Source organism: Paramacrobiotus metropolitanus, unplaced genomic scaffold, assembly GCF_019649055.1.
Source record: "Paramacrobiotus metropolitanus isolate TYO unplaced genomic scaffold, Prichtersi_v1.0 Parri_scaffold0000033, whole genome shotgun sequence".
NCBI lineage: Eukaryota > Metazoa > Tardigrada > Eutardigrada > Parachela > Macrobiotidae > Paramacrobiotus > Paramacrobiotus metropolitanus.
This window is the reverse complement of record NW_026570253.1, coordinates 735,316-762,942: the sequence shown is the minus strand read 5'-3', so window position 1 is coordinate 762,942 and position 27,627 is coordinate 735,316. Positions and strand designations below refer to the sequence as shown.

The 27,627-nt window shown below is 42.5% G+C and overlaps 8 protein-coding genes across 16 annotated transcripts; 4 read left to right on the top strand and 4 right to left on the bottom strand.

The window, feature by feature from the left end:
* The first annotated feature begins 268 nt into the window (after positions 1–268).
* On the top strand, positions 269–3,696 carry LOC129589066 (quinone oxidoreductase-like). Of its 4 annotated transcripts, none has more exons than XM_055483549.1 (9): positions 269–465; positions 689–774; positions 862–970; positions 1,379–1,534; positions 2,083–2,255; positions 2,353–2,425; positions 2,733–2,861; positions 2,971–3,270; positions 3,406–3,696. In XM_055483549.1, the coding sequence occupies exons 3-9, from the start codon at positions 881–883 to the stop codon at positions 3,466–3,468; spliced, it is 984 nt and encodes a 327-aa protein (XP_055339524.1). In that variant the 5' UTR covers positions 269–465; positions 689–774; positions 862–880; the 3' UTR covers positions 3,469–3,696. The 4 variants fall into 4 exon arrangements, with proteins under 4 accessions (XP_055339524.1, XP_055339522.1, XP_055339523.1 ...); XM_055483547.1 differs by having other exon boundaries at positions 658–774; XM_055483548.1 differs by having other exon boundaries at positions 270–465; positions 873–970.
* A 243-nt stretch (positions 3,697–3,939) lies between these two features.
* LOC129589016 (stromal cell-derived factor 2-like) lies at positions 3,940–6,211 on the top strand. Its single transcript, XM_055483474.1, has 5 exons — positions 3,940–4,366; positions 4,518–4,630; positions 4,768–4,850; positions 5,149–5,291; positions 5,676–6,211. The coding sequence occupies exons 1-5, from the start codon at positions 4,285–4,287 to the stop codon at positions 5,927–5,929; spliced, it is 675 nt and encodes a 224-aa protein (XP_055339449.1). The 5' UTR covers positions 3,940–4,284; the 3' UTR covers positions 5,930–6,211.
* An 18-nt stretch (positions 6,212–6,229) lies between these two features.
* Positions 6,230–8,085, bottom strand: LOC129589017 (uncharacterized). Of its 2 annotated transcripts, XR_008690557.1 has the most exons (3): positions 7,477–8,085; positions 6,942–7,417; positions 6,597–6,737 (listed from the first exon to the last, which is right to left on the bottom strand). XR_008690557.1 is itself a non-coding variant. In XM_055483475.1 (2 exons), the coding sequence occupies exons 1-2, from the start codon at positions 7,197–7,199 to the stop codon at positions 6,444–6,446; spliced, it is 552 nt and encodes a 183-aa protein (XP_055339450.1). In that variant the 5' UTR covers positions 7,200–8,041; the 3' UTR covers positions 6,230–6,443. The 2 variants fall into 2 exon arrangements, 1 of the variants encoding a protein (XP_055339450.1); XM_055483475.1 differs by having other exon boundaries at positions 6,230–6,737; positions 6,942–8,041.
* A 2,138-nt stretch (positions 8,086–10,223) lies between these two features.
* LOC129588997 (ras-related protein Rab-5B-like) lies at positions 10,224–11,912 on the top strand. Of its 2 annotated transcripts, none has more exons than XM_055483442.1 (2): positions 10,224–10,384; positions 10,895–11,809. In XM_055483442.1, exon 2 carries the CDS (start codon positions 10,897–10,899, stop codon positions 11,542–11,544), a length of 648 nt encoding a protein of 215 aa, XP_055339417.1. In that variant the 5' UTR covers positions 10,224–10,384; positions 10,895–10,896; the 3' UTR covers positions 11,545–11,809. The 2 variants fall into 2 exon arrangements, with proteins under 2 accessions (XP_055339417.1, XP_055339418.1); XM_055483443.1 differs by having other exon boundaries at positions 10,368–10,509; positions 10,895–11,912.
* A 362-nt stretch (positions 11,913–12,274) lies between these two features.
* On the bottom strand, positions 12,275–14,051 carry LOC129589028 (CD63 antigen-like). Of its 3 annotated transcripts, none has more exons than XM_055483495.1 (3): positions 13,992–14,051; positions 13,687–13,773; positions 12,275–13,432 (listed from the first exon to the last, which is right to left on the bottom strand). In XM_055483495.1, the coding sequence occupies exons 2-3, from the start codon at positions 13,744–13,746 to the stop codon at positions 12,737–12,739; spliced, it is 756 nt and encodes a 251-aa protein (XP_055339470.1). In that variant the 5' UTR covers positions 13,747–13,773; positions 13,992–14,051; the 3' UTR covers positions 12,275–12,736. The 3 variants fall into 3 exon arrangements, with proteins under 3 accessions (XP_055339470.1, XP_055339469.1, XP_055339471.1); XM_055483494.1 differs by having other exon boundaries at positions 13,967–14,046; XM_055483496.1 differs by having other exon boundaries at positions 13,982–14,011.
* A 242-nt stretch (positions 14,052–14,293) lies between these two features.
* LOC129589029 (dosage compensation protein dpy-30-like) lies at positions 14,294–15,847 on the top strand. Its single transcript, XM_055483497.1, has 2 exons — positions 14,294–14,590; positions 14,778–15,847. The coding sequence occupies exon 2, from the start codon at positions 14,845–14,847 to the stop codon at positions 15,415–15,417; it is 573 nt and encodes a 190-aa protein (XP_055339472.1). The 5' UTR covers positions 14,294–14,590; positions 14,778–14,844; the 3' UTR covers positions 15,418–15,847.
* Positions 15,848–16,370: 523 nt separating this feature from the next.
* LOC129589044 (ninjurin-B-like) lies at positions 16,371–18,624 on the bottom strand. Its single transcript, XM_055483519.1, has 3 exons — positions 18,224–18,624; positions 17,715–17,935; positions 16,371–17,192 (listed from the first exon to the last, which is right to left on the bottom strand). The coding sequence occupies exons 1-3, from the start codon at positions 18,396–18,398 to the stop codon at positions 16,683–16,685; spliced, it is 906 nt and encodes a 301-aa protein (XP_055339494.1). The 5' UTR covers positions 18,399–18,624; the 3' UTR covers positions 16,371–16,682.
* A 3,732-nt stretch (positions 18,625–22,356) lies between these two features.
* Positions 22,357–27,617, bottom strand: LOC129589043 (solute carrier organic anion transporter family member 4A1-like). 2 transcript variants are annotated; one of them, XM_055483518.1, is made up of 13 exons: positions 27,285–27,617; positions 26,439–26,577; positions 26,065–26,325; positions 25,237–25,641; positions 24,954–24,992; positions 24,754–24,850; positions 24,251–24,543; positions 24,052–24,141; positions 23,701–23,899; positions 23,440–23,599; positions 23,119–23,359; positions 22,522–22,882; positions 22,357–22,457 (listed from the first exon to the last, which is right to left on the bottom strand). In XM_055483518.1, exons 2-12 carry the CDS (start codon positions 26,524–26,526, stop codon positions 22,554–22,556), a joined length of 2,202 nt encoding a protein of 733 aa, XP_055339493.1. In that variant the 5' UTR covers positions 26,527–26,577; positions 27,285–27,617; the 3' UTR covers positions 22,357–22,457; positions 22,522–22,553. The 2 variants fall into 2 exon arrangements, with proteins under 2 accessions (XP_055339493.1, XP_055339492.1); XM_055483517.1 differs by having other exon boundaries at positions 22,357–22,882.
* Positions 27,618–27,627: the final 10 nt, after the last annotated feature.

Sequence of the window (27,627 nt, the reverse complement as noted above, 5' to 3'; positions counted from 1 at the left end):
TGCATTGTTAGACCAAGGATATCGAAGCGGAAATTGAGCGTTTGGGCACCGCAAATTTTGACAATTTTCACTTATACTAGTTATACAGATATCGTATCCGTAAGCGGAGTATGCCGGTCGTCTTTTGTGAAATTTAGTTTGTAACCGGAAAATGCACAATTTGCCGGAAGGTGATTTTTGTAGATTTACTACTCTAGACGATTTGACGGATAATGATACATCCAAGGTAGTATGCGCTCTGACCTTGAGGGGATTTGGGCAAGAATTTTATACAAAACTAGAACCGTACATATTACCGCAGATATTCATGGATTAATTCTAACCGACAAGAATAATTCTGAATACTTTGTTGTTGGCTGCACAACATTGCACATAGTACAAACATATTGTACATGAAGATTTAAGTAGGAATTAGACGTCAATCTTTGCTGGATATCTTATCTTATCAGGAAACCTGCAATACCGGTAAGCTCAGAAGACAGGGCCCAGCAACATCTGCATGGCTTGAAATCCGCTAACAGAAAGAACAATGGTTAAGTTTACGAATAACGTTAACTGTGTTTCGACGCCAATGTTCAAGTACTGCTCGGAGTGCAGCTAGATTACCTAAAAGCTAAAATTGTCAATACCAGTATGATTTGTTATGAAAAATTATAGATTGCCGCTTCATTAAGTTGTCCTGCTGCAGAACGGAAAATCACATCTAGGAATCAAACAAACTGCAGCTGTGTAAAAATTGGTTTACAACTTCACCGTGTACCTTTCAATCGGCAGGTACTCATTAGTTTAAATTTTTGATTCAGTTGTTACAGAAAATATGTATTTCTATAATATCTAGGGTAGTTCGTATATTATATTTAGTATCATTCAAGATCCGAAGATGGAGTGTGTACGATATGATACACGTGGACCACCGAGTGTTCTTTCCCTAAATTCCGTGCCGATTCCCAAAGCCGATAAACCTGGCCAAGTAAGAATATCGCACAAATTAAAATTATATATTGCGTCTATACATGTTTTGAAGAAAGACATATTATGCGCTAGTACTTACAATAATCGTTATTACGTTTGTCTCAGATCGATCAGAGCTAGTACCGTGTACTTCGATTACTGTAATACTTGTGGTTACAAATTAAATAAACGAAAGTGCTATGCGCCCGGAAATTTTCCGGGCGCATAGAAGTGATCTTAATTAGTTTACATGCACCAATAGTCAGTTATGTAGAGACAAACGGTAGATCCAGATCTACCGCATCCTGTCTTCTAAAGTATTGGATGTACATTATGCAGTGGTCGCAGTCACTATGCATGCGCACTACTTCTATACATTACGAATTTACGATTATATAGAGCTGGAAAACAACTGGTCGTACTGTAGGTGTTAATAAAAGTGCATTACGCCGGGGTCAATCCAGTGGACACGCATTTACGCGGGACGCACCATCCTCGCCTGACCGTCGATCTGCCGGCCACTCCTGGCAAGGATGCAGCCGGCACAGTGGAGAACGTTGGACCGGAGGTTACCCAGTTTAAGGTACAAGAAAGTAAAAGTACTGTTTTTCAGATAAAGAAGAAAGCAACAATAAAGATACGGGAATCCCTGACTGCAAGCGGCTTTATACCATTTAATTTTGCCAGTAGTATTGAATTTGAGACAACATATTGAATATTATACTTTAACTATAGTTTGCAGTTTGCACTCGTACTTCAGTTGTTGTTGTTGCTGTAGTTTGCCGTGAAAGTACGTTTGCGTTTGCTAAAACGTTTTTATGGTGATCTGTGGCCGGCGATTACATGCTTAATATATAAACTGAATCCAGTTTTCAGGGAAGTACGGATGTCAGAAATTCACATAAACCTTTTGCAGGGAGTTTATTTAAAGAATATTTAATGCTTTCGTGATCCCAGCTGCAGTTTTTTTCTCACGTTGAATATTATCATATAGGAAAAAATTAATCCAAATCATCGTCCAGCAGACTTGATTTGAGATGCACAGCTTAATTGGTTTTTATGTACAAGTCTACGTAGATTTTGCACACTATGGTTAAGAATATTTTGTGTAGTTATTTTCTGTTCATTTAGGTTGGCGACCGCGTTTTCGTCAGTAATCACTCATTCCGTTCCGGTGGAACCTACGCACCGTACCATTTAGCCCATGAAGACGAGGTGCACCATCTTCCTGAATCCTACACTTTACAGGAAGGTGCATCGCTGGGATCGCCATATTTTACGGCAATTCGGGCGCTTTTTATCGCGTGAGTTTGCGTTGACCTTTCCAGCATTATTCTGAATAATGTCCCGATACTATTAGGCCAGCCCTTACGCTTGTCATGGTTTTTTATATACTTCTAGTGCGAAAGCTAAGAAAGGTGAATCACTTTTGATACACGGAGCCAGCGGAGCGGTTGGTACAGCGTGCGTACAGGTATTGTATGTACACTACGCTAGTATTTTCAGTAAATCTTTTTTGACCACAAGCTTATAACATGTCTAATGCTATTCATTGGCTTATACTGCGAGTAAAAAAAACGAAGAAGGTATGATAATTATGGATGTATAGACATTTGACGTGCACCAGCCATGCCTAATTCAATTAACGCGTAAAAAATGTAGCATGACGCGCCGTGGTATGGAGGTTGGCACAGCCCATAAATGTGCTTTCTTCGCTGTCTTCATGCGCCCATAATTTCTCGACAAGCTAGTACTCTAGGGCATTTTATTTAATTTTCTAGCTGGGAATTGCACACGGCTTGAAAGTTTACGGAACCGCAGGAACAGAAGGAGGAATCCAGCGCCTAAAGACCGCCGGAGTAGCCGGTGTTTATAATCACAGAGCAACTGGATACATCGAAAACATTAAGGTCAAACTTGTCCTTATATATTAAGCTGTCCTTATAATAAACCTATCGATAGCAGTATGAACACTTGCAGCCCATCATTATAATTACGGTAGCTGTTCAAATTTTTTAGCAAGAATTCGGTGTTAGAGGCGTCAACATTATCATAGAAATGGCAGCCGGACATAATTTGCAGAAAGATATCGAATTGCTCAGCCGGAAAGGTCGCATTGTCATTGTCGGAGGAACGGGCAGCGTCAGTATCACACCAGCGCTGATTTTGGCTAAAGAAGCCATCGTTACCGGTGTCAAACTGGCGGACTCCACCAAAGAAGAATGGAGTGAAATGTCCAAAGTGTTGACAGATGGGCTCAAAGCGGGATACCTGCGACCTACTTTACACAAGGAATACCCTCTTCGCGAAGCTGAGAAGGTAAGATGCCCGTTTCAGGAAAGCTTTAGCAGTACTCCTACCACTACCAGTACCAACTTTATACCAAGTATATACATACGTGCTAACGATACTACAAATAGGGAAAGAAACTTTGGGAACTTTGTACGTTTACAGGCTCATCATGATCTGGAAAATACGGATGGATCACAAGGAAAACTCTTGTTAAAAGTTATCTAAAAATAAAATTATGAGTTGCAGACGTTTTTGCATCTTATTCTTGCTGCTACTGAACATTAATATGAAAAACATTTCTGCTCGTGCTTTTGACTGACTTAATTAATTTGTTCGTTCGTTTCGTGCAGTACTTGTACACATGTGACATGATCATTCCTTCCAAAAGAACTAACTAACTAATAATGGAATCAAAGGATGCGACAGAAAGAATATCAATAATAAATTTCCGAGCCGCGGAAGGAAGCGTAGATTTGTAGCCTTAATTCCATGGTAAAATTAAATAAAACCTTTAAAGTTTTAACAATGGAAAAATTAGGAAGTTAGATACTGCACCACACTTCCGAATAAGTTCCTAGCCCTACCGCTTCCGGTGCGCTGCGTAGTAAACCAACGTTGCGGTTTGCGATTGGACGCATTTGTTGATGAGTGGGCGGTGCGTGCTGAAACGGCGAAGACTGCGTTAAAAAACTCAAAAAAGCCATTCTGAAACTTTTTCAAAACAACTTGGAAGTTAAAACGTTTTTCAGCAGATATTGCAGTGTTTTCACCAGAATGCGCTTAAAGTATTGATTGCAATTAAGATCTGCTTGATTTAATCAAACTGCGCTCCTCTTTGGATGCTGGAACTACCTTACGCAGATTTGCAGAAGCAACTTGACTGCATTAACTGATTTAACTCACAAGCAAGGTTCTCAGCAATATCGCAGTGCAACAATACAGAGTTATTGGATCTGTTTGCACTGTTGGGCTCTTGGAGTCTATTTCAGTATTTCTTGCAAGTTTTCGGGTGTTATCGCCCACGCTCGTCGATCTCTCACAATGGATTTCTCCGATCTCTACGGAAAAGGCTTCTTTTTATTCCTCATTGCCATCATAAGCGAATTCACTGCAATATGCAGAGGTAAACTATGAACTGACTGTGACTCTGTGAGATATTTAGCATAAAATGTTGTGATTACACATTACAGCTTACTATTTGCCAACTGAATTTGGGCTCTTTTCCTTTGATTTCTAATATACATCTACATAAGCAAATTTGTGTGTCCGCACAGGCAGCCACCTGAACCAAGTAACTTGCGGGAGTTTGATTAAATTAAAAAACAATGTCCACGATGGACGGCTGCATTCGCATGAAGTGCGGTACGGATCTGGAAGCGGCCAACAAGTAAGCAGCGCTTGTATTGCTTTTTGTTCAGACAACCGTGAGTATTTGATTTTTGACTGCACCATGCATGATTTTGATTTCTTCGCGAATACGGCGACTATGTGCTAGAATAACGCTGGGATGCTGACACATTGCAGTCTGTAACCGGAATGAAATCCAAGACCGACCATAACAGCTACTGGGCTGTCAAAGGCGCTTTCGGAAAATCGTGCGAAAGAGGGTAAGCATTTTCCTAGAAAATTCTTTTTCTGTTATTTCATTTTGCAGAACAGTTCGAGTTTAGCTGGATGTGTGCGTGAGATTTTATTTGTCATGGCGATTTTTTAAATAATCGCTATGGTGCATCATGCATGGTGTACTGGCGTACTGTGTGTGTATTTGTGTGAGCTTGATTGAATGGACTTTTAGTTTTTTTTGCTTTAAATTAATTTCTTGCTTGCTTGCTTTTAGTATTTCTTGCTGTGAATCACTGAAGGACACATACGAGTATCTTTGGTATAATTGATGGCATTTTGCAGGGAACCGATCAGATGTGGCTCTGTCATCCGGCTGCAGCATATGGCAACGGGAAAATTTCTCCATAGTCACTTATTCAGCTCTCCTTTGTCCAATAATCAAGAAGTCAGCGCTTTTGGAGAGGAGGATAAAAAGAGTGATACCGGTGAGTGGTGTGCGCAACTCAGACTATTTATTAATGTGCAGTACTTACTTACTGGTTAGTATCAAATATAGAATATTATTAAAAACGTGTACTTCCTTTCTTGTTAATTTCCCCATGGTTTTCTGGTTTCCGTTACCGGTATTTTTTGGTAACTAGCGTTAGATTCTTTTCATTGTGTTTTCGTTGTTACTTGTTAGTATGTACTTGCAAATTATTACTTTTTTCAGTGTAATTTGCATGTGTTTTGCCAGGCGGTTTGTAAACATAGGCATCGTCTGCCGATGACACCCCGTCTCCGATGCGACGTTTCTCGCTCTTCTGCTTTCTTCAAATAGATCCCGTATTTTTCAAATAGATCCCGTATTTCAGTATTTTGAATTACAGGTGACAACTGGAAAGTGGTTTGTGACGACGATTTCTGGCCGCGGGACGGAGCAGTAGTGTTCCAGCACGCCGACACCAACCATTACCTTCACATGACTGGCAACACCTTTGGCCGTCCGATCGCCGGTCAGTACGAAATCTGTGGACATTATTCGGTGGGATCAGGAACCTACTGGCAGGTGATGGAAGGAGTGTATATTAAACCATCCAGTTTGGAAGGGACCCTTGACCGACAAAGGCATGATGAGTTGTGATTCTGCGATGTTGCAAGCTGATGACGTTTCGAAACGGTGATTTCAATCGTTAAAACTTATGCGTAAGAGTTGCTGTATTTCGATGGTAAAAGAAAATTTGGTTGTTGTTTGCTGTCATTTTTGTTTTCACGCTTTTTACATCATCATATGTTTATTACTTGATGAAATGGGATGGCTTTTTGTTTTTTCGAGGTTTGTCACTTTCATATGCTGACTTTCCTTGATTTACAATAATTACGGCGTGCAGTTTGTAAAACCGTAAATAAACGGACAGATGTTCAATACCTTCGAAGTCCGCATGCCATTGCATTGACTATATTAATCATTCTTTCTTTGTAACCATTGCTCAAATTTTTTAAAATAACACGGTTATTAATTTTCCGGTAGCACTTTGTACAAGAATAAACATTTGCATCCAAAGCGTATTTTGGTCATAAAATAAATAACTCCACACGGTAGAGAAAAATATATTAATACTTTGTCTAACGAGCAGTCGTCTCAGTATATTTTCGGTTCATGGCAGGCGAAAAAATGCCATTGTATCACTGTAAGGCGGCATCGGATTAGGCTGATGAACAACGGCGGTCGTGGTTGGTGGTTCGAATAGGGTTGAGATGAAATCGGCGGAAAACTGGTGATCTACAGGAGTTCTTTGCAAGAAGATCGATGAGGTGGTGGCTAGTGCAGGTGGATTGAATGCACCATTGACGGATGATATGGTGTCGGTGGCACTGAACGGCACCGGTGCAGTATTATGCAGTTCCGGTGGGATTGTTCCTTGATCTATTTGTTGCGCCCACCGTTCCAGCTACATCACAAAACCGGGTGTTTTCATCTTCGCGGTCAACAGCTTAGCAATAATATCTCTTGCGTAATCAAATAACCGTATACGATCATGTCTTCAAATGCCATGCTTTCCGCATAATTTAATTTAGCGATTTAACGGACACCTTTACCCCTGATTAAACAATCGGCATATGCTAATTACAGTGCAGAATCTTCTGCCACTCACCACAGAAAGTTCGGACTGCAATTTATCCACCGTTCCTTCTCGGTCCTGTATGAGATCACTCAAATATTGATAGCGAAGCTTTTTTCTGGCGCGGCATTCACGCGCCGACTGCCGGCTTCGTTCCATGGCCATGGCGACGAGAATTAACAACATGTGCCCAATTAACGGGGATTTGTGGTGCTGCGATGGCCCAGATGAACAGCGAACGGGGGCTTCTGGCTGATGCAGCATCGGTGATTCACTTATAGCAAGGGTCATTGATAATAATAAATAAAAAAGTGAAAATTTTTGCCGATGGAGTCATGCATCCGGTAGGGGCGAAAACATGTAGGACATCTCCATGAGCACACGCATGTGTACTGCTCGCGAGTCACAACATAAAATATGGCGAATAAATTTGAATAAAATTAGAACATCATCCGAATACTGACTAAGCAGTGAAATATGTGCAGGTTATACATGGCGGCATTAGGATCCTAAGTACGTTCATGTTGATTATTAAAATAAGTCAGAAATACGAGTACAATATACGTACCGTAGGTGTACACATATCAGCAGGTCGACTATCGCGGTTCAGTTGGTACTTGAGAATACTCGTTTACAGACATTTCACTTGTCAAGTAGATAGTGACAATTAACACAACATTCACTCATAAAGTTATTATTGCCTTTTTGAGACAAAGAAATTTTATTCGGAACAAGTTGAAAATTTGAAAATAAATGGAAAATAATGCAAATGTTCATGCTCGCTGCAAGACATGTTAGGAAATAGTGTGCCGGCGCCAGTACTTTGCAAAGAAAATACGAAACTGTATGTAAGTGTCTGACAGCAACGGAAATGTAAAGAAGATACAGCGCTGCGTGCACATTTTGCATCACATAAATATTATCACTACACGGAAGTGCTGCCGGTGTACAAGCGCGATACTAACGTCTTCATATTCCACGAAATGGGATACAACACGTTTGTTATCAATCATGTTGTTGCAGGTTGTTGTGATGTTAACATAAAGGTATCTCAGCGTCACGCTGGCTGTAAATAATCCAACCTATAACCGGCAGTGGTAATGAGAATCCCGTCCTTCCCTCTCGACTCCTCCCTTCAAGCGTAATGTTATTGAAAGTGATCATGAAAAACTCCTACATCAACACGTAAGTATCTACACAGAAATATCGCATATGTCCGCCATGGGCCATATTTTATACTCCTGTGTTCTCCTTCGCATCGTTATCGTTCCACTGATCCTGCTTCGGCATTTCGAGAAATGTGGAAAAATGATAGCATACATTACGCAAATCGGGAGTGAACATAACAAATTATTAAGGCTATCTTGACCTTTCGATAGCCGTGCAATCGTGCATTAAATTGTAATCAAGAGAAGACATGTTGCCATAATGCCATTAATTCATGGGCGACATTTCATAACATTCCGAGTATATTTTTGTTAATTAAGTAACGCGGACTTAGGCTAGCAATGGTAGCATACGTACGTTAAGGGAAGTGGGCCGGTATATGGTACCAAATTCGTGTACGTGCACGAAAACTTACACTTTCGCGCACTTCCGAACACATTTTTGTTTCGGTTTATGACATTCTGTAGCCAGAAGATTTGTATACACTGGAGTAAAAACCGTTTGTGCGCGCAACATCCGGTTCGGGAGTTATGGCTGTTATAAATTTCCAAAAAGTTCAAATGCATTCACCATCAGATGTACCAAAAGTCTCATTATGGACCGACCCCATATTAAAAACCGAAACAAAATGTGTTTGGGAGTGCGCGAAAGTGTGAGTTTTCGTGCATGTCCACGACTTTGGTACCATATGTACCGGCCCACTTCCCTTTAAGCTTAAACTGTTACCATGGTCCATAATCATATTACGCGATATGTACAGAGTTTGTTAAAATACTATGATTAAAACTTACGGTTAATTTTTTCGGTGCAACGTTTTACTGCGGCTAGCCACGTCTGTGACAAGTGACCAGACTTGGCCCATCTTTTGGGTGAGGTGAAAATTTTCCCCATTTTTCCCAGCCCATCACCTTTTAGGTGAAAATGAGGATGAGGTGGGGAAGAGCCGCAGATGAGGTGAGATGGGCTGGGATTGTGGAAAGATGGGATGGGATCCAGAAAACAAATAAAAATGAAAATTTTTGATATTTTCATCTGTTTTTCAGGCTAGGAGCATGTAAAAATGCACCATTTGAGCTCCAAAAACAAAAAATTTTCCGCGCTCCGCGCGGATTTTTTCAATAAGTGAACATATTTTCTTGGAAACCAAAAATTTTTTTCGCCCGGCCACTCTATGGTATGCGGAAAACTTGCAAAATTAACGGCGCTGAGCTTGTAAAAAATGGGGATGAAGATGAGGTCCAAAAGGTGAGATGGGCTGAAAATTTGAGTAGCCGGAGGTGGGCTGAGCTGGGAATAAAAGTGTGAAAGTGGGGATGGGGTGAAAGTGGGAAAAGCGAAAATGGGCCAAGTCTGGCACTGACAACCATAGCACTCCTGTAACCACCGGATCCGGACCGGTTATATACAATAGATACGAGTATACCTGTACAGGACCACCGGGTCTCGTAAATGACTAACTACACATTGGGAAGACTGACCCTGCGAGAAGAATCCGCACTTCCGGGCCCAGGAAAACTGTAAATCTGGCAGCGATATCTTTTATTTTTAGTTTACAAATTACAATTATTTTGATACTATACGTACTTACTTCGCATGATACGTACGGTGACAACTCAACAGACTGATGGCTTTATAACTGCAGCTAGTTGCAGGCATCATTATTATATCTATATTAATAATTTTATTTTATAGTATACCAAAATTTGATGATTTTGTTACTATATTGTAGTGGCTGTCTATATAGATATTATTATGTACATGTGCATAATATCTATATTACTAACCTTAGTAATAAAAATAATATTTATTGCGAAATGCGTTGTATTAAACAGAAAATAATTCCTAAAATTAAAATTACTTGATCGTGAAATGTAGAGGCCGAAAAGCTTTGTATAGCTCCATTAAGTAATAAAGGTTAAAGTAGGTACTTTATTTTATTACAGAAAGTAATTATTTTTGCAATTAATACTTGTTACGACGCTATGACTGTATGTACGTAATAGTACATGTACGTACGTAATAGTACCACGTATGTACTGTACTTTGCTTATTAATATTATTTACAACAGCCTTCCATGGTGGGTTGGCTAAAATGACTGACATTCTTTGGATGAGTCATCGTGTCGTGACCAGATTGCAGTCCACATGTTGTCGTTTTCCAGCAAGTCGTGGTTCTCCGAGGGGCTTTTGTGCGATTTTGTTCTGTGATGTTATAGACTGTAGTCCATAGAAACCGTCTAATTCTGCTTGAATTTTCATTGAAATTGCTATAAATTTGTTTTTGTTATCTATTAAGATTTGGAGAGCAGGTAAGACAACTAGTGAACGACTTTCTAGTCACGTTTGCTGCTGTGTGAATGGGACGGAAAGATTAGCTTTATTTTAACATCTGGCAGCTGAAATTCTGTGCAGTTGATTGACTCTCCGTCACACGGTAAGAGAATCGAATGAGCCGTACAGGGATTTTAATTTTGAACCGCATGCATCTCGTATGCTCAGGAGGTGGATAGGTAAACTGGTGTGGCGGTGTCTTTTAAACTTTTCCTTGAAGGAAGTAATCAGAAATAAATTATGATAATCTGACATTATTTGAGTTTATGACGAAGCAGGAGTGTGTTTCCATTAATACTGATCCATGTGATCCATGTGTGTATATCAAAGTAATACCAGATGAATTAGGCGTCAAGGACTGGACTAGCTCTATTTTACAGCCAGTTCGCATTTTATAGCAGCAGTCGTAACCCTGGAATGATTGTTAATTGTTGATTTGTCTTTTCTGTTGTTGTGGAGAGATTGTACATCATCCTATCGTTCTGTAGATATGGCGAACGTTGCCCGATCAGCTCCAGGTGGATCAGCGCAAGCAGGGAAAATCTTCCAGTTCAAATTGGTCCTCTTGGGTGAAGCCGCGGTGGGCAAGAGCAGTTTAGTGCTCAGATTCGTTAAGGGCCATTTCCATGAGTATCAGGAAAGCACGATCGGTGCGGCGTTTCTCACACAGACCGTGTGTCTGGACGAGACGACTGTGAAGTTCGAGATATGGGACACAGCGGGACAGGAGCGCTATCACAGTCTGGCACCCATGTATTACCGTGGCGCCCAGGCCGCCATCATCGTCTACGACATAACGAATCATGAATCTTTCAACAAAGCCAAGGCCTGGGTCCGGGAGTTGCAGCGTCAGGCCAATCCCAACATCGTCATCGCTCTGGCGGGCAACAAGGCCGATCTGGCCAGTAAGCGGATGGTGGAGTATGAAGAGGCGCAGACGTATGCCGACGAGCAGGGACTGCTGTTTATGGAGACATCGGCCAAGACGGCCATGAATGTCAATGACATCTTCTTAGCCATTGCCAAGAAATTACCTAAGACCGAGCCAGCCGGGGCCCGGGCCCAGGGCCAGACGGTCAGTGTGGGCGCGACCAACGGGAACGCCGAGGCCAAAGGCGGTTGTTGCGGTGGCAAGTGAGGACGGAGGATTCGGTGCGTTGTACACCGTTTGTAGAGCTGATTGCCTGGTATCTCTCCCTCTCCACGATTTTCTGTTTCATTTTGAGAATACATTCTTACAGAGAAAGGTGCACCAAATGCTTTTATAGTTGAACAAAGGTCTGTTTGGAAGGCTATCATTCTGGTGTGTTAATTTTAATGTATCACGTGTGTGCTGTATGCATGGACATTTTTTCACTTTCAGTTATTTCCTGCTGTCATGGCTGATAAATACGGTTTTGCGGCATTCGTATTTCTTTTTATTTTCATGATCTGATCATTCAGATTGTGAATTTGCTGCACTTTTGCTGACGTATTTACTGCGTACATATGAATGCTTATCGATTATTTCGTTGGCTGTGGTGTTCATTCGTAATCGTAAGTTCGTAACCGATAACTATAAATTTGGCTCACCGACAGCTGTTAATGTTATCAACTTGGGCTTGTAACTGAGTAGTGAGACTAGTGACAGTATACACTATTCTATTGATCATACTCCTGTAATTTTTAGGCTACTTTTTAAGCATAGAGTAGCAGGCTCATTGTTAGTACTCTGTTTATTGATGGTGAAATTTTATTGTGAACGCCTTCGGCTCCCTCGCCGAATTGTTTCTCTTTGTTTTCGTCGCTCAAAGATACATACAAAGATAGCATAACCAACGTTTCGTGAACACTGTATTTCAAGTGACACAACCAGAGGATGCTTAATGCTTATGCATGAATTTTATTGTACATGCCCGAACTAAACTTCCAGACAACAACAGTGACTACACGAGAGTGACGGTGACCAGACACTTGAAGACAGTACACTGAGTACAGGCAAATAAAAAAAGCACAACCTGTCACAAATTACAAGCATGAGCTTCATTCGCCTGTCGGAGAAGAAATTAAGAGACTGCTTATTTCTAGAGTTTCGCATGTGAAACTACTACTGCAAAGAGATACATACTAAACAGAGATTATCATCCAATGGGAGAGAAATAAAGCAAACGCTTTTCAGATAATAATATAGAACACATTACACGACTAAGTCGAACTGGAATCCTTTGTACGGAAAGTATGCGCGATGAATGAGTTATGCAGCATAGTTATCTGATTATGAATTTATGAGTAAATCGCAAATTAAATCTTTGGAGATTACAATGTCACTGAATCAGCAATTCCGTGTATAACTAAGCATACGTGTATCCGCGCTTGACGCGTCGTGCCAGGAAGCACGCGAAGGCGATCCCGACAATCTGAATAAACGCCACGCCAATACCCACACCGCCAATAATCCCAATGCTGCTCTCCAGCTGCTCACGCAGCTGCTTGTAGCATCCGGTCTGGTAGATGGGACAGTGGTCACCCGGCGGGACACAGTTCTGCTGCAGATTCACCGTGGATGTGTCACACGACGCGGGCTGCTTGCAGCAGGACTCCGGCACCTTTGGCCCCGTGATCGTCCCGTTGACGCGCGATGAATTGCGATTCAGCCAGTCATGCCACTCATCGACACCGCAGCACTTCAAAGTTGTCTGTGTGTCATTCCAGGCCTTCTCATCCAAGCTGGCATTGTAGCGCGCCAGGGAAGTCCTCATCTTCGACTCCAGGTAGGAACCGACGCGGCCGCGTTCCACATACCCGGCAATGCCACCGGCCAACTCCACGCAGAAGATGATGCCCAGGAGGACCGCGAAGGTGATGAGCATGCAGTAGTTCTCCTTCGCTGAGCCGCAGCAGCCGAAGAAGGCGATGATGGTGATCACCGCGCCCACCACGATGAGCAAGACAGGTGCGGAGAGGTATGTGCTTTCCAGAAAGGCCAGATACGGCTTGTATACTGTCTGGGCCACGGCGCCCGCGATGATGAGGCCGATGCCCGAGATCTACAAAAATTGTAAACAGATACTGATTCGCAGAAAAAAAATATAATAAATATATTTACGGATTTAATATGTCGCCGCGGTGCCACTATTATTTTACTACTTGGGTCACAGTTTGAGTTGGGTGGTGCGATTCTAGCGCCCTAGATTCGATTTCAGTTACTTAACTGTCTAGTCACATTGAAATTATCGGAAAACGAAATGTTCATGCGCAACCGGTAAAAAAGAACAATGAATTAATTATCAGTCTGACTCACCCAAAAGATCAAGTTGAAGATGAGCATCAGCCATTTGACTACTTTCTGTCCCGCACCCATTGTAATTCCGGATGTGGTAATGATTCCCTGAATAGCTTACAAGTTAGAGGAACGCAGGAGCCCGAGCTACTATAGTGCACAACAAAATTTCGTCCCAAAATATCACATCAAAACGTTAGGAGGCTCTTATAACCAAAAGACTATTGAAAGAATTTTGAAAAAATGCAAAAGGAGAACCCGACAAAAACGAAACTTGGCACGGAAAGAATGTTGCACTTACCCTGGTTAGACTTACAGACACTTACTAGTACTTGCAGCTGGACCGCCTAAAGTCGCTCACAACGGGAACTGTGAAACATAAAAAATGATATCATGCGCCTGCCAGAACCCGACTCGACTTGAAAGGATGTTGAGTCAGCTGGGAAAATCTACCGTACTCGTACTTCAAGTACGAACTTGTTTGGTTGCTTTCGTTTTTCCACGCCCTTCATGGTGTATAGTGCCACTGTGCACTTCAATAAGTAGTTAGTACAGTACAGTGCTGTACTCTCCTACTGTAATTTTGCGACCTCCTGGGCGGTAGGAAAAACTTCATAGGTTTGCCAAAACTACTTATTTGTATATATATGTTAAATCGTAAATAAAACATTTCGTGGCTTTTTATGGCATTGGTTTTTTTCACTTATTCATCCTTTTATGTTTGTTGTTATTGTAGTGTATAGAGTGTACGAAAATTTTGAAGGCGTACGCGTCACTGGGAACGAGACTTCTTGTCGTCAGCGCTGCCGCTCCGTAACGAAGCAACCACGCTGATGTAAATTAGTAAATAACAAATTTATATTCGGCCAATGGACTGACACAACTTTTATCGATCGCTCGAAAGCCAGAAATCGTCCAGCTTTAGGTAGTTGTCTAACACTCTAACTTGTCTCTTATCGTTCCTGATTTCTGGTCAGCCAGCATTGGTGGCAGATTCAGCTTTTGTCTTAGCCTTTATGTACTGTAATCTAAAAGACTAAAACCATTGGAATCACATTGTTGGCTTCTTCGGAGCCTTTGCTAATTGCTGTTACAGTGTTGCTGCTTTGCAGTCGTCAATTTGTATGCGTTTTCTCCGTTTTGTTTTGGCCTGCACAACAGCACAACAGCCCGACAATCATGCAGCAGCCCGAAGAAATTCAGTCCGAAACCCCATCTACTAATCCTTTCGACGACGGGGAACATCCTGCTCCGTCCACTACTAATCCCTTTGGTCACGACCACGAGATGGACAACTCGGAACCCACCCAGCAGCCCGCAACGTCCAGCAGTGAAGTGAGTAGTGGGCAGAACGATGCAGAGACGCTCTCGGGTTCTAGCGCTTCCACGAATCCTCCGCCGCAAGCCAGCGCGGAAGAGCAGGGTCGCTATGATGACGCACGCAAGAAGATGCAGTCGGAGGTGATTAACGGCAACAGCAGCAGCACCCCTGGCAGCAAACGCAAGACCCCGGAGGAGCTGGCTAAGCTGCCCACCCGCAGCTATCTGGATGAGACAGTGGTACCGTGTCTGCTCGTGGGTATGTCGGAGTTGGCGCGCCAGCGACCAGCGCGTCCGCTGGAGTATTTGGCCAAGTTTCTCCTGCGCGAGCAAGAGCAGCAGAACCTAGCGGAGAGTGGAGGTGATGCGCCGGAGGAGCAGAAGAAAGACACGCAAAGCGGCAGCAGCAACAAGGTGGATGCAGAATCGTAACTGTGGAGTTGTGTGCACATTCCACATTGATTGTTTCAGGGTCGAATCCAGTAGGCTCGGCTACGTGGCGTAAGTTTTCGGATCTTTTGATTTTGTTGATTTGAAATGCTTTGTTGTTTAGAATACTGTAGGTGTATAACCGTGTATTCGATAAGCGATTTCGTTTATGTAGGAAGGTGTTGCGTCAGGTGATGTTTGGCGTTCTTCGTTTATTTACTGACATTGTGTCATTTTCATTTCCCAGTACGGTAAAAAGGTGCATTTGGCATAATATGAAATCTTGGTTGGTTTTATACGCACTTGCACTGTTTATGGGCTCGACACTTTTTGTTGCAATTTTTTCTGTACTAATGGACCAAAATCTTGCGAATATTTGTCCATTGAAAGCGTTTTCAGCATCTGAGCACATCTCCAGACCTTCAGGACCTCAGGTTTCAAGAGTGCATTATACCGTGCTAGATGTATTTATACTACCTAGTACTGTAGAATCGCAGGATGGCCAGTTATTAGTCACCTTACAATGCTTTGAATTCTGGGGCTTAAGAATGGTACGAATATCATTACTTATCTGAAGGACATATTATAAAAAAGGAAATGCACTATGAAAAACTAGTAAGGGTAGTAGCGCACAAAATACAGTAAAATAGAAATACTGTATACTGTACTCACATAATTTGGTCGATGCTAACCAGTGAGTATTTACAGTTTTTTTATAGCATTTATGATTGCTGTTCTCATTCCGAAAAACAAAAGTGGAGATAAAATATTTATTACTGTAGAGTAAATAAAGGCGAAACAAGTAAGTACGTTTAAAGGTTTTAAATACATGTAAATCCTCAAAATTCGTAAGACTATTGTCTAGTAGCCTAGTACCGGGAAACCGGCACCTTACGTTTAGACCTAATTAAACCATGTACGATCGACGAAGCTATTAAATATTTTGAATTTCGGATAATCCTTGCCATTTTTTAAAATTTTTGCGAACCGCGTACGTAAAGAGAGCGCACAAAAACCGTTTCTCGCAGTTCTGTTCTCTATGTATGAAACTATGAATACGGTACATCGAGTTCACATGTGCAGTGCAGTGTTCAAGAGATGCCCATTATGTACTATTACTAGTAATGGGTATCTGTTCAAGACTACAAGTCGATGTAAAAAGTTATCACAGAGCTTTGCGACGAGCGAAAAAGGAAAATAACCATCCCAACAGAAACAAATAAATTAAGGAATGCTGCTGCCTTATTTGGACGATCACATCGAGTTTACTAAAAGCGTGCGGATGCGTTTCTGGCCGTAGGTTCCCACAGCTGTTTCTGTCGCTCGAACATCTTCTGATTCCACGATGCGGCTGCATCCACCGGTGGAATATACGCCTTTCCATGTGATATAAAGATCCCGATAAACAGATTCACCGCCGTAATGAGGAAAACGCCGATGATGGCCATATCGTTGAACAACACCACCGACTTGTTGTCCTTCTTGCGTTGCTTCTGACTGGTCTCCATGTCCATCCGGCCCACCACCAGCAACACCACTGCCACGACAATCTGCAGCACAATTGACATACATAACAGTACCATGGTTAGGGTGTAGAAGGGGTGGTTTTCCGTTTCGATGAGGTTCTTCAGCTGGCTGGCGTTCGCGGTCAGCAGGGCAATGTCCAGCAACCCCTGGGCGACGGTCTTCTTCGTCTGGTAAAGATTGCCGCGAATGTTGATCTCGGACTGAGCGGCATCATCGGGTGTGTCGTTAGAGTTGGCGTTAGAGGATTTCCGCTACAATAAAAATTAAAAAAGTATAGAATATTATCATGTACAGTCTGTATAGGTTTATAAATCGGCATATGGCACGAAGAGCGCACGAATGAATTGCCGCCATTTGTCGAATACTTTTGACTAGGATGGGGAATATGTCGGTCGGGAAGTCAGTAATTACGAGAGCAAGAATGGGCAATAAGTACAAAAGTGTTTATAAATTCATGAACTACTTGTAGTTTTAATTCGAGCGACCCTCGCATTAAAAATGCGCTACAGACTCCATTGAACATCTTTTAGTATTACAAGAGTACTTCTACTGCAAGAGTAAGCACGTAGTCACAAAAGATCTAGGAAGATAACATACCGTAAGTACAGCGAAATAATTTGAAGGCATCTACATGCGTAGTTTTTTATTTGATTCTTTTTTGTATATAAATATTGTATATCGTACAATACACATATAAAAGCGAGCCGTGACCATAAGTCCATAAATAATGCCCGGCTAGCATTCAGCATATTCTCCTTATAATTGATCCTTACATTGCGCTCAATACTTTCCAGTTCCCGGTCGCTGGTTTTCGATCGATCACTGGCGTAACTAGCGGCCGCGTCGCTCTTACTGCGCGGTCGATGGGGGCGCGCCGCAACTTCTTCGTTATCCAGCGGGACATTCTCGTTCTCGATGGTAGCCGATGGCCTTTTAGCGCCTAGCTTTAGTCGTACCGATCCGGCTGCAGTTGTAGTCGCATGCGCACCTGACCCTGTGTCACTCAAACCATTACTTAAAATAACTACAAGTATCAAATTCTTATTTTTGTTGTTATTATTATTACAAAGTTGTAATAGATAGTTACAAAACAGGGGTTACCATCAGTTTTGTTGTCCAGCTAATTTAATTAGACATACTGCATTGACAAGTACGATCGGTAACGGTTAGGTGCCATGTCGGATAAAACTTGCACGTATATGGTATTATTGGTAACTTTCGTCTGCTGTAGTCTTATTGTAACAACTAGATTGTAATAATTAGACATATTACTAGTAGTTACCCGTCGCAGGAAACGATCCCGGTCCATCCCGCTGGTCAAGACCGTTGGCGCCTACATGACCGCGAATAACGAACGGCACCGATTCGGGATGCTCGGTTGTGTCGACGTCGTCTTTCAGCGACATATAGCTTCTCCGCTTCGTCTGCTGGTCTAACACACTGGCCAACGTGGTCATAGCAGCGGGACAACGACACAGCAGAAGTAGTTATTTTTACAAGTGCCAGCCGAAAACCTGGAACTGCAAACCAAACTTAATTCGTGGACCGTGAGGCAAAAGTGGCGAAAACGGATTATGGTTAGCTAGATTGTACGCATATTGTGAACCGCAAAGCGACTGACGCAGTTTGGAATTTTATCCTCAACCAGCACACGATACGGCTAAATAATAACAACTAAGGGTAGCAGTAAACCGCAGTTATTTGCACTATTCGTAGCACGACTACTTACTGTATGACTGATAAGAAGATTATCATACGTAGCTTGTTCCTTTGGCTTTGATAGTAGATATCAGCTGGTCACGCAGCATGTTATCGCACATATATATATATATATTAAATTTGTTATGTTATCGCACATATATATATTATCGCACATATATATGAGTTATGTTATCGCACATATATATATATATATATATTAAATTTTATAAACAGCACAGCGATGAATGAGTGAATTGTGCGCAATGGCGCATAAGTACAGTACGATTTATACATGCAGCAAATAGATTATCATATCTACGTACAAGAAACAGCCTCGGCTTCGCCTCCGCGTTTCTTGTGGTCCATGACCGTTTTATTTGAATTTGAATGAATATTAATTTTATTAGATTAATATCAGTCTATTCGTCGAAACATACGGTACATGCAATAGGGCAAACACGAATTTTCTATGAAGATCAGTTCATGATCTCTCAACCTTGAAAAGCATTCCCTTTGGCTGTATATACAGATAATTTTACGATATCCCCTACCCGCAAAGAAAGCCGAAATATCAGTCTATAAGGTGTGAAATTCGAAACAGTGATAGTGCACTGGATCGCTAGTTTGGTGACTCATCACTTCACTGGCTCTTTTCACTGGAAATTGGTTTGTGCCCAGTGGTGTATGTCCGGTCACTAGTGGTGGCTCGATTACTTGCTTATCTAACCGGTTCCGTTCGCCGGACAGTAGTGGTAGCTCGGTCACTCATGTACACTGTACAATAATGACAGCTTGGTCACTCGTTCACCTACCGGGCTCTCTGCACCGGACAGTAGTGGTAACTCAGTCACTCGTTCTCTAATGGGCTTTGTACACTGGACAGTAGTGACAGCTCGGTCACCCGCTCACCTACCGGATCTGTGCACGGACGGTAGTGGTAGCTCAGCCACTTGTTCCCAAACGGGCTTTCTGCGCCGGACAGCAGTAGTTGCTCGGTCACCCGCTCACCTAAACGGGCTTTGCACACTGGACAGTAGTGACACCCGCCACTGACAGCTCGGTCACCCGCTCACCTCCCGGGCTCTGTGCACGGACAGTAGTGGTAACTCGGTCACCCGTTCACCGAACGGGCTTTCTGCGCCGGACAGCAGTGGTAACTCGGTCACGCGCTGATCTAACGGACTTTCTGCGCCGGACATTAGTGACAGCGCGGTCACCCGCTCACCTACCGGGCTCTGTGCCCGGACAGTAGTGGTAACTCGGTCACCCGTTCACCGAACGGGCTTTCTGCGCCGGACAGCAGTAGTAGCTCGGTCACGCGCTGATTTAACGGACTTTCTGCGCCGGACATTAGTGACAGCTCGGTCACCCGCAAACCTACCGGCTCTGTGCACGGACGGTAGTGGTAGCTCAGCCACTCGTTCCCTAACGGGCTTTCTGCGCCGGACAGCAGTGGTAGCTCGGTCACCCGCTGACCTAACGGACTTTGTACACTGGACAGTAGCGACACCCGCCACTGACAGCTCGGTCACCCGCTCACCTCCCGGGCTTTTTGCGCCGGACAGCAGTGGTAGTTCGGTCACCCGCTGACCTAACGGACTTTCTGCGCCGGACATAAATGACAGCGCGGTCACTCGCTCCCCTACCGGGCTCTCTGCACCGGACAGTAGTGGTAACTCGGTCACTCGTTCACTCGGCATCGGACAGTAATGACAGCTCGGTCAACCGCTCACATAGCTATCCATAGTGGTAGTTCGGTCGCTCACTGGCTTAGCGGGCTATTCTAACTAGAACAGAAACGGGCTTGTGCACTGAACAGTGGCGGTAGTTCGGTCTATCGCTGCTCGGCCGGCACTTGTTTAGAAATTGTCCTCGATGACAACGTTGATAAGTACAGTCTGTAGTCGTTCTTGTCGCAATAACGCCAACGGTCTGCTAATTAAATTGATTCTGATATTTTAATTAGTGAAAAATACTTTCATTTTTTAACTATATTTTATTTGGTTTACGTGGCAACATTGCCTGGTTAAAAATACCACGATGATAATTATTATTGTAATAATTTAGTTACATTTGGTGAAGGTAGCCGAAACTCTTCCCCTGTGGCGCTGGAAGCGGGAGAGGTTTTAAAAGAAATGAACACTATCTGGCCGGGTTTTCGACTACGGGCTTTCAGAATATAATATTGGTTTTGGCCAGTCTTTTCTGGTTTGCCGGCTCTGGTGTATCCCATTCGTGGCAATATAGATCTGAATCTTGATATAATATTTTGGTACTTACGTGTATTCCTGGCATAAGAGTATGCAGACAGTGCCAGCTATGCTCCTTCCCATTTCAAACAAAATACTTTATATCTATATACAGTACTGTATGACTGCTATTCTGACCATGAGCTCATTACAAAGGCATCTGGGTGGTTGTACCGTGGAAGTCACGTCGAACGCCAGCACGATTGTATGCAAGGAGCAAAAGTGTTGGGTTGGCGAGTATTCGTATCAGTTCAAAAGTTTTGTCGTCCATTATTATTCTAACAACGATGTGTGTATCTGTGTATAAGCCGGTACTTCCTAGTCATACTTTGTATTTACTTTTTCCATGATTACTTACTGAGTCATCGTTATTTCATCCTGAGTTACTCATAAAAGTCTCATAATGCTGACACCGTACTTGAAAATGGTGACCTTTGCTTGCGACCAAAATTAAATAATGGCCGATGGACGATATGAACGTAGAATCATCGACCCATGGGTCATAATGATACATTCATACGGTACTACTACAAAAGCATATAGTATTATGCAAACTGTACAAGACAGCGATTCGGTAAAAAATTTGCTTAAATTATTACTAACGATGTTCGTGTCTTCGACGCAGTCAGTTGCAGTACAACGAACGAAAAACTTAATTTTCAGTTGGTGCGTTCCTTCATGATTATCCCTAATTAACATGACTACAGAACGGCCTCTTCGCATTGATCTGATACTGCGACATTATCTGCAGCGATACAACTACTATTTCAGCAGAGGGTCCAGGGATACAGTGTGTGTGTACTGTGTATAGCGAAGGAACAATAATTATTTCAGGAATATTCGCCGTTTGTCCCGAAAAGATAATCTACGGTGTAAGTTCCCACCAGAAGGCTTTCAGTCAATTTATTTTGCGGTATTGTAATAGCAACCAGTACGAGTAAAAACTGATGTAAACGCTTCGCTTTATTTTTACAGTGAAAGTACTTTAAATTAAAGTACCTTTTACAGTAAGTACTTTAGGGTTCAAGGCACATACAATGCGAGCAAGAAAGGAAGCTACGGGTTTAGGGTGTGCGTTCTAGCGAAGACAGCGAAAACCGGTTTGTACAGCTCGTACGCGCACAGACGGCCACACTCATACGTGTGTAAGTGAATGCGAGCGGATTAACCCACTCACACGCACATGTGCCGATCGATCGATACAGCGAGGCAGCATTCAGCTTGCGCTTTTTCGTAGCACTGAAATCCTCTGTCTTCGGTCTATTTATAGTCACAGCAGAGAGGCTGCATTGATCAATCAGCCTCAGCGGGCAAAAAAGGCTGTTCGCAGGCTTTTTAACATAGACCGTAGCCTCCTCATTTAGTCAGATTGTAGAATTATGAGAGAAGCACTGTACATAATACGATATACCTATATATGCAGAACTTATTGTTTCTGCACATTGTAATAAATTATAGACTCTCATTATGCATACCACATAGTGGTTACCGAAATACGTCTTCACGTAGACATCTTACATTTCGCACAATTTGGATGACTCCATAAATAAGTGTACTCACGGAAGACTGCAACAAATCAATAAATTGCTAGCAAACCGCTAGCCTATAGACCGTAAAAACTAAAATGTACACCACATTTAAGCTGCAGTCAGGCACATAACATCAGATTCCATTGTCCACCCGACCCGAACGGGGATGATCAAGAGACTGTGTCGACACGTTAACCGACGCCACATAATTGGCCAAACCGACATCACTGGGATTCTCCGACATCACAGGTTTCTTGGCTGGTTTGTAAAACCACCAAGCCAGTACAAAAAAGGTAAAACAAACCACCTTCCCCACGATTCCAATGGTAAAGACCGCATTCGACAGAGCTGCATTATCATAGGACAAACAGCGTCCCTTTCCGCTGCCGCATCGTTCCGGCTGCCAGTATCTACAAACTGTATCGATGATAGCTCCAAAACATAACGGCCCAGGAACAGAACCTAACATAAACAAATAAAATGTACATACCCAAATCAGCCCATATCACACAGTAAAATCTCACAGGCAACAGCCATCAAAATAATGGGAAGTGTAAGCGCGGACACGCTTCTTCACAGTTAAAATTTATATCACACAATACAATCGTGAATCGTTTAAACATTTTTCTTCAATTGTGCCTAGTAACGTTAAGTTAAAAATTAAAATGCACAGGAGGAAAGTTAAATTCTACGAATACCGAATAATCGCACAATAATCCATTGCATCCCCATAGCAAAAGGACGCTGGCTTTCCACAACACACCGCAGTGTGGCACTGACAGCCGGAATACTGCTCAGAAAGGTAAAAAGGATGAGCAGTGCGAAAAAAGCTATGAACACCCAGTGCATAATGCCGCAGTTAGTGGAACATGATGTCTTCACCGCGACTGGTTTAGATGCATTGGAAGAAATACCGATACATGCGCAATCGTAAAAACTCTACAACAAGAAAGCACATTTTAAATTACACTCTTGCATTTTTTCTTTTCTACAGATAACGTTTGTATTTTTAGACTAACGGAAGAAGGTTCTCCATTGCGATGCTCCCTGCATCCTGCGTGACACGGCGTCAAATAAGCAATGTTGTCCTCCATACTGCACACGGGATCATACAGCATCTCATCACAGGAACACTGGGCATTGCACGATGCACTTAAAACTGGGGATTTTAAAATGCCACTGTAGAAAAAAACAGATGGTTAATCTAATAGACCAGAGTACACTCGAACAAAGAAAATGTAGGAGGGTTTCATCTACATTTAGCGCAGCACGCAGATCACCTCTGATTCTTGTACGGGACATTAACACCAGCAAACTGCTCATTGGGACACCGGATAAGGAATATCAACACACATAACAAGGCCAGGAAACTGCATATAACGCATACTTTAAGTATTCCTCGACAGTCCAGGCCCCAGCGTTTGATAATCCAGCCGCCTAGCAGGGTACCTCCGGCGCCAAACGGTATTGTGGCAGCGCCTGTTAAAGTTTTAAAGAGTTACAATGATCCTTATTTTAGCGGGTCAAAACAAAAGAACGTTACGAGCACAAGAGAGTCACAGGTGTAGATAAAGTAGGCGACGCCAGAAGCTCGAGTTAGTCTGGTAATTAATGACCACTGGTCCGCATACCAATTATAATCGATGCCAGAGAAGCATTAAATCCAAACATTGACTGAAACACTTTGGGCGCATAGGTAGCTAAACCGAGCGTCAGAAAAGCTGAAACAACAGAGCAAGACAATTACGTATATATAATATTATTACCATTTAAAAATATACAGTAAAAACTTCAGGAAAAATAAAATACGAGTATTTTATCCGCGCTTACCATCCGCCGCACCGGCCAGATTTAAAAATATGAAAGTGCGATTGATGAGAAGCGTTTTGATGGCTTTAGGCAGAGCATGAAGATTTCCGGTGACCGTAGTGTGGACAGTCGGCACTTCACCGACATCGGCGTGTGTCTCATTTTTACGCTGCTGTCGATAATCAAGAGTATGCGATAGCATAGCCGGAAACATGAATAAAGGGATCGCAGTTAATAAAGATATGATTCCAGCGCCCAAAAACCCTAACCACCATGCTCCGACCCAAGCAGGACTGTTCGGACTCATGGTCCACCTAAAATGAACCACATCATGGTATGTAATTCAGCCGCATGTAAAACAGATCCCAGGAAGTTATGTTTCTATCACTCTGATATGTCATTGTCAACTCGATCATAAGCTGTATCAGGAGCTACTACGTAAAAACACGAAGTAATTTTGTAAAATCAAGCACGAAGTGGATCTGTGACATATTATCAGCGAAATGGATTAAACTTTATCTTACGAGCTTAATCGATCAAAGTCAACAAAAATCGTGAGAAACTGTCCCCCCAACAGAAATCCACATGCCGGTCCCAACATCGCAAAAGCGTAATAAATACCTGTCATAAAAAGGTGTGTCGGTAACGATTCACGCTGTTGTGCAACAGTAAACAGTAATCAGCGACTGCAGCGGAAGTATGACAAACAATAAACATCACTTACCGACATACATGGAAGATAGTTTTGGTTTGACGCTGTCATCTGAAACGAAAATTAATTGTTTCATTAATAACCATTTAACTACGCTTTACAGATTTTCGTTTTATACGATTTTATACGTTTTATACGATTTTTCGCTTTACAGATTTTCGTTTTTACGTAAAATTCCAAGTTTGCACATATGATCACCATTTTGTAGAAGAAAATTTATAAGGCACTAATGAACGCGCGATCGCCGAAACTACAAATCGGGTAAGAAACCCGAATTAGTTACAGAGTAATTTACCTAAAAACGAAACTCCCAGGGTGTACAACGGTGCTGCACCAGCACCGTGAAGAATTTGAGCCACAATGAAAAAATATCTGTAATTTTCCAGTGGCGACGAGCACTCCTTCATAATCAGCGCAGACTGCGACTGCGAAATATTTTTCCTGCACGCAGTGGACACTTCTTCGGCGGCATTGTAAGATTCTGTTATATAATGCGGCACAGTGAATAAAATGCATCCAACGCCCAGTACTGCCGATCCAACCGCTAACCAGCGGGCACGATTACCCATTCCGCCGAAATAACTAACCGGGAGCAAAAACACCAACGACGATATATCGTAGGTGGACGCTATTAATCCGCTTTGCGAGCTGGTGAGGTGAAAACGCCTTTCGATGGTTGTGATCACAACATTTATCAAACCTAAAATCAGAAGGCGAACAACCGTGCACCGGCAAACGATAAATAAACTACTTGCATGAAAATTAATCCTTTGTGTTTTTCACCGGAAACTGAAAATACTAGTAAGACTTTTGGCAGCACGTTAATCAGACTTTAGTGTGGCGAACTAATAAAAATGTCCCATAATTTAAAATGCATAATATGGAGACGAATTAGTAAGTATCAAAGATTGCACCGTACCATGTTAATTTTTAGTTCGGATACATTGCAACAGTATTTCAGTATTTTATTACTTAAACATGCAAGAACTGACATTTATTTTAATAGACGCAAAATCGGCTACGGAAAACGAAATCACAGTGTTTGTTAACAATCTGCAGGATATGGGCAAAAATAACAACGATTTCTTGAACTTGTACCGTTTTTTAAACCAAATCCGCTTACCGTTAACGATCATCCCTTGAGCAAAGGCCGCAATACAAAGCCAGGCCAGGAGGCATTTGGGCCCGTTGAAATACTGCATCCATCGCGGACGACACGGTCCACACCCGCACTCTTCCTCTTTCTCCTCGGCTGGCCGGCGATGCTCCCGCTCTTCCGTGTCCACATAAAACGGACTGACCAGACCATTCCCTGGGGATGCCGTCGCCGAGCCGTGGCGGGAGCGAATTCCCTTGTCCATCAGCTGTCCATCGACGGAGAGATCTGCATTGAGATTATGCGCGGATAAGGATAATGCCATTCGAGTGCGTTTTTACGTAACAGGCACTTTGCGATGTCACTTCCGGTAAACTGAATGAGTATGGTTGTCGTGTTACCGGAATCTTCCTCGTCGCTCGTGTGGGTGCTGAACGTACGACGACGCTCCAGCGGTTGAGTGTATGATGCACTTGTGTGGCCATTCATTGGGCGGTAACTGGTGTGTCGGATAACAAAAATACGGCGGTGTGTTTAACTCTGTAAACCGGTTTTCGAGTTGAGTTTATAAAAGCATAAAAACTGCTGCAAATAATTTTGTTGACGCATATAGATATTTGCAGACAATAGTGCCGGTGTACATATAGGTAGCAAATATTTTATCCAATGCAGCGCAACATTTACTGAGCTGACTTCTGATCGTGGTTCGTTAACTGCGTGTCTGATTGTTAACCTTCCGGCTTTGATCGTTCAAAAGGCATAGATTTTAGAAATAAAGGGTCTGCTGGGAACATCTGCTTGTACTAGCACTGTTCCAAAATGTTTTCACATAAATCGCCCAATTTATGATATTAAACTAATCAGAGAATACCAGTCGTAAACGAGAATCCACCGCTCTCACGTCGGTATTCTGCATCCTTGTGAAACTTTCGTTGCAAACAAATGAATGACAAAATTAATCGCAGTATTTCGCAAACTGACACCGTTGTCATTTTCTAAAACTAGTGCGGGTTATTATTTCATGTCCAGAACAATCATTCAAATAAACAAAACACTGAAAAAGCCAATCTGGTAAACTGGTGCAAATTTGATTAAAATTAAGTAATCATACAAATAAAAGACTAGGAATTTTTACGTGTCGAGCTTCGCCTGCAAAGCTTAAGCGTCCACATCTCCGTATCACGATCATAACTCGAAACCCAACAAAGAGATACATTAATCATGAGTAACGGATACTTATTACTTACCCGTCTTTACGCACGGGCAGAAATAAAAAAGGCTCCAAGACTGACTCAGATGTTGCGCAATTTATTTTCTGTGGAGTAAAACGGGAGCCGCATGCGAAGTTGTCGAAGCAGCTGCTTCCAGTTTGGTCTGCTTTAACTTCCGGGAACTGGAGATACTCTACCTTGGCGAGTAAGCAGAAAGCGAGTAAGCAGTGCCTCTACATCGCTAAACACGTTAAGGGATAATTAGATATGCATAAAGATTATTATATCGAATCGAAAAATGTCCAAAAAAATGAAATGGCTAATCAGCTAATGGTGAGTTTCAACAAAAATGCAACCAGCAAACGCATGTACCCTAGAG